We start from the raw sequence: 7,380 nt of genomic DNA on the forward strand, positions 1-7,380 counted from the left end.
GAGAAACCTCATCCTATATATATATATATATATATAATCTGAAGCATCTCTACCCCCACCACACAATTCAAAGCCATCCATATTGTTCCTTCAATAATCACTATCACTACGCATAGGGCATAGGGTTAATACGGTAATTTTGTTATTTTATACAATATTTTAATATATATTTTTTTGTAAAAAATCAAAAAATTATCTCATACAATATCTTTTTTTCCTCTACTTTTTTTTATCCAAAAAGTCAAAAAGTGTACTTATATAGTTCATCCCAAACAACTCTTAGACAATCCCAGTCCAATCAATCAAAATAATTTATAATTGAAAAAATTGATTGTCGAAAAGCAGTGGATGGGGGTGCAGTTAGTTTTATTTTTTATTATCAACTTTCGTGAAAAATTTCACCAAATCTGATAATTTGATAATCTTCAAGCAAAATTTAAAAACGCTCCTTATGCAATTTTTTATTTTTCATCTTGAATATTTAATCTATTTTTATCAAATAATTATAAGCAGCTCTACAACAAACTGTCCAACATAAAATCTTAAAAAATTAACAAATAAATAAATAAATAAATAATAAGAAGAAAAGAAGAAGAAAAGACGAAAAAGGACAATAAACAATTTATTATTGTTTGAGGTGTTCTAAATAAGTGCACTTTTTTATCTTTTTGGACTAAAAAGTTGAGGAAAAAAATATGGATGTTTGGGTTAATTTTTTGTCTTTTTACGAAAAAATGTATAATAAAAAACTGAATAAATAAAGTGTACAGGGGAAGAAAGTTGAGTAGGTTGTACGGCTGCCCGCGTGTCTTACACAGCAAATTATTGCCTCCTTCGGGGCAAAGTGTTTGGACAGTGATGGTCGGTCCATGGGGGCCACCATGGGTCTCATTTTAATAATCTAAACCGTTCAATATGTATAACTCGTCGAGTATTATATGGTTATAAAAAATCATGTTGATCGGATATTGATAGCTATATGATCGGATTAGTTTTTTTTTTCAACGGTTAACTATCACACCATCCGTTTTGTTTATACAAAACTGATTTGATCATATAGTTAACGATATCCGATCAACGTGATTTTTTACATGCATTTAGTACTCGACGAGTTCTACATATTGAAACGGTTCAGATTATCAAAACGGAACTCTTAGTGGGGCCCGGGGCCCCAAGGGCTCAACATTACCATCAAACTTTGTTGCTTTACATATGTAATTTTTTTTTTGCCCAAAAAGTGTATGACCTACCTTACTGTCTGGGGCAGTACGACAGACAGTGAATTTTCAACTTTTGTATTACAAAAATGTATAAAATATTTTTTAAAGATTTTTTATTTGTGAATGGTAATGACTTTTTTACTTTTTGTGTAACTTTTTGACTTTTTTAGATTTTTTGGGACTGGCCAAACCTTTAAACTAAACAAACTTAAAGTATACCCTGCGCATTAGGCTCTGTTTCATACATGATAAAGGGGATGTTTGGTGTGAATAATAGGGGGTGATTATAACTTATTTTAATTTAGGAATCTATGTCAAATTGTTTACTGCAGCTTTTGCTTACAACCTTTTAGGCAGAAATAAGTTAAATAAGCTGAGAAAAGCTGATTATTTAGAAATTGGGGATTGGGTGCTTTTGGTTTTGCTTTTTGATTATCAGTTTTAAACTTATAAGAAACTGCACCAAACAGCACAAAAAAGCTACAATGGTCATATTTGCACACAATAAAATATTTTGTTATCCATATATCATCAACGTATTATATGGCCCCAGTTTTCATATCTGTTACTAACACAATGGTAACACATGAGGTGGAAAGCAATTTATTGTATATAAATGTGGTAATTGAAGCATTATTGATAGGGTAAATTACATTTTGACTCCCTTAAATTTCAGTGATTTTTCACTTTGTCCCTTAATTGTTTTCCAATTTGATCCTTAACGTCTCTAATTTTCTTCAATAACCAATATCTGACCAAATGTGGATGAAAAAAAAGCCATGTGGCAGAAATTAGGGTAAATACACTCTGCCCCCTTATGTTTTAGTGTTTTTCAATTTTGGCCTTTAAAGTTTTTTTTCCCACTTTCCTTACCTTCTTAATTTTTCTCAATTTAATTCAACAATTAATGTTAGTCCAAAATTGGATGAAGAATGTTACGTCACCAACTTCATAGGAGCCAGGTGTAGCTTAAATAGTCTTGAGGACCTGTTTTTGCTCATTTAAACAAATTTGACCATTGTAGCATTATTGTGTAAAGTATACCCTTGATTCGTTTAAATGAGATAATCAAACTATATTGGTGGTGTCAATATTTTGAACAGGAAAAATGAGTTTATAACGTCGTATTTTCATTATATTGTTAATTGATTGTTCATTAAAAAAATGAAATTTCAAAATGTGACCAAACTGCCACAATGCATAACGGTTTGGTGCTGTTTACGATGACAAATGGTATGTTTTGATTATTGCTAAATACAAATGTAGAGAAAAAATTTGGTGCCAAATTCTTTCTAAAACTTGACCGAAGTGAACAATCTATACACTCCTACAGCCAACCACCCCCTTTCTATTCTTTTCTTTTTTTTAAAAATTTTTTATTTGTTCCTTTTTGGTTTATGTTTTCCTTTTTCATATATTGTTGAGTTTTTGCTTTGATACTTTGTGCACTTGTCTCCCAGTTGATTGATATTTGTCTTAGTATTCTATGTACATTGATTCTCATCAATAAAGTTTTTATTTGTTCATCAAAAAAATAAAAACTTAGTTTTAGATGTGGGCAACACCATTTTATGGATTTATGTCAATCATTTTGCTTATTGATTCAATTTTGGTTAAGTAGTACATCTTTGAAACCAATGCATACCCAAGAGAACATGAGCAGCTCAAGAGGATAAGAGATGCAACATTCAAGAAATGTGGCGACAGGTTAGGGACTTGCTCACATACGGTTGACAATATTAATAAACTCAAACATCATTTTAAGCAACCTGAAATATATTTTTATAATTAAATTATTGGGCCTAGTTTCTATCTAGTCAAAATCATGGACTAGAGGGTGTTGTCCAGATCCATGGAGCCAGCCACGGGTTTTGTTTCAATAATTTGAACTGTTTATTTTGTAAAGTCCTTTGTGTATATCATTCACAAAAAAATTTAGTTCAATTTAATAATTGTAACCTAGTCAATTTATCCATTTGTTAAATGAACTTTTCTTTTTTGTTTTTGTTTTTTTGTGAATGATATACACAAAGAACTCTATAAAATGAATTGTTCAGATTATCGCAATGAAATCCATAATAATCCCCACAAGCCCGGATAGTACCATCCAGTCTAATCATGGACTGAAAATGATTTTTTTTTTTAATCGGCCTAGTTAACTTGTTATTACAAGTCTTGGCCACAAAGCACTACAAGTTTTGAATGGTCTTGATTCCAAGTAGTGGCCAATGAAACATTAAAAAAAAAAAAAATGTTTTCAGAATTTTGTTTATTCACAACTTATTTAGTTAATTTTTTTTTAATAAAAAAAAATTATAACAAAATTGCAATTTGAATTGTAGAGCGGAGCTAAGTGTCCCCCTGATGAAGGATTGTTGTTGTCTATGCTTTTGAAATTAATGAATGCGAAGAAGACATTGGAGATTGGTGTTTTCACTGGCTATTCTCTTCTTACCACTGCCCTTGCTTTACCTCATGATGCCCAGGTTTGTAACTCCCTCTTTAAATTGTAATCAAATTTAAATCAAGCCCAAAAGAGTTTGTTAAAAATTTGCTTTTTAACATTTTTAAATCAACAAGTTGTCATTCCAATTAATCCATGCCCTTCATCTGAAAATGGCATGGTGGAGTTATTATCATAACCACTTAAAATATTAAAATTATCTTGACCTTTCAAACCTCTTTCTTGTGAGCAGAATGGAATACTTGTGACCATGTTTGTTTCAAACTTTTTTGTTTTTGTTTTTGTTTGCATTTGCTTTTTTTGTGGGTCTATTTTTAGTCAACTAAATTTTTAGCCAAGTTACAAAGGATGACTTAGATTACATGGGATCATTAGTTTTGAAACTAATAATTCTGGAATTACCAATTTTTTGGAACAACATTGCTAGGTGGCTTGAAAAAACATGGCTCGAATAACTTGAAACACCCAAAACGACGTCATTTTGGGTGTAAAACGACGTCGTTTTGACACATTCGAGCCATTCGAGTCACAGAAATTCAGGCTACCAAACATTTTCCTTTTTGGACTTACGTTGGAATGTTCCTGTATTTGGAAGGAATTATGTAACATATTCTATTTTTGTTTGAAATCCTTAGACATTGATTACATAATGCGATGACCATGTTTGCGGGTATTTTGGTCTTTTAAACTCATAATTTGGATTCCTTACTTGGTCATTTTGTATCCTTCTCAGTGGGACTCAACAATTCCCAATATGAGGGATATACAATTCAGGGGAACGATCAATCCTGAGACGCCTTTTATATCCAAATATGATACAAGATTGATCAAGATACAAAGTCTAACCTCATGGTCATGGTCTTATCTCCAAAACAAAAACATTTGTTTTTTATTTATTTTTTTTTTTTTTGGGGGGGGGGAGGAGTTCCATAATGAGGTAACTAGGACAAGTACTTGCTTAATATGAGAGACTAAGTTCGACTGGGATTTAAACATGACAAGCTGACAAAGATCCTAATTAACTACAATAGAAAACTAGAATTAATGTTTTTCTTGTTCCCTCATAAAATGATGTTAAGATTCCAATATAGACAAAATCTAAGTCAGTCTTTTTGTTTTCATTATTATTATTTTTTTAATTTTTCAATAGATAGTAGCAATAGATCCAAATCGAGAAGCATTTGAAGTTGGACTGCCATGCATTCAGAAGGCTGGTGTGGAGCACAAGATCAATGTCATAGAATCAGATGCCATTTCTGTTCTTAATGAAATGCTGAGCGATGAGAGTTTTTAATTTTAAAGCCGATTTTTTATTGCATTGACCAGTGCAATTACACATAATTAATAATTTCACATTGTAAAATTTACTATTTGGGAGTGTAAAACATTTTCCCAATTTTATCTTCCATTCTTTGCCAGCATTGTTAATCTCATTTTTTCTGCCAATTTCCTATAAATCTCTGACTAACATGCTTATATACGATGTCGGCTCTTAAACTTGGGAACTAATTATATGAATTATGTATATATGGCAGGAGGGTACGTTGAAAATGGAGTTTGATTTTGTGTTTGTGGATGTTGATAAGCCCAACTACATTAACTATCACGAGCAAGCGATAAAACTGGTGAAAGTAGGAGGCGTTATTGCATATGATAGCACTATGTGGTATGGTTTAGTTGTAAGAAATGAAGAAGAAGTCCCTGAGTTTCTCCGTATCGGCCGAAAGCCCATAATTGAACTCAACAAGTACTTAGCCTCTGACCCCCGCATCGAAATTGCTCAGATTTCCATTGGTGATGGTGTTACACTGTGCAAACGCATACTCTAGATCAGATCGTATCGTATCATATCATATGAGCTTGACTATATTTGTAATAATTGTTAGACAAACTTCACTGTATTAAGAATAAATTCTGTTTGTGTAGTTAACAATAAACAGAACACAGAAGAAATAAAGGAAATGAGAGAGACTGTTTGATTACATAAATCAAAATAGTAAATAAAATAAAATAAAACAGCACATAAATTAATTACTTACCTAATTAATTTCTCAAACAAATTTTTGATTAAGTCCAATGTTTAATACTGTGTCTTTAAGACAGATTCGTCCTCTCCACGGTGCTTTCAGATTATGAACGTTTATCTCCTAGGATAAAATGATCAGTAGTGAATAGTAGCAGCACTACAAACTATTCACACAGCGAACGCACTTTATGTTTACACTCTTTCCAGTAGGAAAATAATGCAGCAAAATGCAGAGAAAACAATAGCAGAATCTAGGACAAAAATTCAAGTGAAAAATCCAAATAAGGGACTGCTTATTTATAGATGGAATAGTGGCCTTTCAGTTTGAATTAAATAGGTAGCAAATTTGTTTGAATAGGTACCAGACCTGTTCGGTTTGAATGAATAAATACAAACCTGTTGGGTTTAAATTTTGAACAAATATGCGTTTGAACTGAATCTGTTCAGACCGATAGAAAGGTGCAAGCCAAAATTGAAAATTTCAAACTGAAATTTAAATTCAAGCGATCAGAATTTATTTTTCAAAAAATAAAAAATAAATTCAAATGTTTTTGGTCCAAAAAGAATTACCCAGCCTCACACCACGCACCCGCGCCCAAGCCCAGCCCTCCCGACCAGACGACGACGGTGCGTGTGTTTATTTTGGATCCAATGGGTCTAGCTCACTTTGCCCATAACCTCTCCCTCTACAAAACTTAAGTGCCCCATGGGGCCTACCCCAAGTTCCAAACCCAAGCCTTATAAATCCACTCAAATTTTTCCTATCAAACCAATGTGGGACAAGCCTTAACTCAAACCTTAATGAAAATTTCATCAAAACCACCATTTCCATAGAGCTCACTTTGGCTTCAATTTCTCATTCACTTGATAATTGTTTTGAGCAACCAAACATACCACGTGAATCACAACGCAGCATAGAACGCGTCACCACTTAGACTTGCCAACTTTGGCGCATGGGTCCCACCTAAAAACTAGACCAAAGTTTAGGAAAAAACTTATTTTTCCAAAACCATTTCTAACAATTCCCCACATAAATGGAATTTGATGACTGTGGGGATATATTTTTTGAGTCCCAACACGTGGCCAAGGTGACGCCGACGTGTCAGCCGAGGTGCCACGTGTCCAGGTCATGACGCCGAGGTGATCTCGGCAAGGCCGAGGTTATCTCCGAAGATATCGGAATCCGAGATAAGTGGATAAGGCACAAGAGTCCTAGAATGATGAAGGACTTTAGTGTGGATAAGGATAACACTCTCAGAGAGTTTATCTTTATCTATAGAAGAGTCCTGGATAAGTACTGAACGGAAGTCCACTGAAGCTAGGCTTCTATGGGGACTAGGAGTGAGGTAACTATAGAATAAAGGCACCCCCGATGGGTCTAAGGTACGCAATTGATACTCAGAACAGTGAATTTAGCATTATTGATTATCTTTGAGAGATATACTGACTTGATCGTCGGAGTGCCCCCGGGTGGACGAACTGCCGCCGGAATCTTCTCTTTCTGTTGCAGGTCAGCCAGGTGCCATCTATTCTGCTAGTATTCTCCAGTTGATTACTGAGTTGGCAGTGTGGTCAGAAAATCATTCACACAATTTGGCGCCGTCTATGGGAAAGAAAGGAGAGTAGATGGCTAGTGACGGACAGAAGGATAAGGTTGGGGACGAAACCCT

General features: G+C 33.8%; 1 protein-coding gene across 1 annotated transcript; it reads left to right on the plus strand.

Annotated features, from left to right (window-relative positions):
- Positions 1–2,321: 2,321 nt before the first annotated feature.
- Positions 2,322–5,513, plus strand: LOC114288246 (caffeoyl-CoA O-methyltransferase-like). The gene is made up of 4 exons (XM_082870576.1): positions 2,322–2,927; positions 3,563–3,706; positions 4,835–4,972; positions 5,235–5,513. Exons 1-4 carry the CDS (start codon positions 2,916–2,918, stop codon positions 5,511–5,513), a joined length of 573 nt encoding a protein of 190 aa, XP_082726702.1. The 5' UTR covers positions 2,322–2,915.
- The last annotated feature ends 1,867 nt before the right edge of the window (positions 5,514–7,380 follow it).

The sequence above is a fragment of the Camellia sinensis genome, chromosome 5 (genome assembly GCF_055761805.1).
Source record: "Camellia sinensis isolate YWXY chromosome 5, ASM5576180v1, whole genome shotgun sequence".
NCBI lineage: Eukaryota > Viridiplantae > Streptophyta > Magnoliopsida > Ericales > Theaceae > Camellia > Camellia sinensis.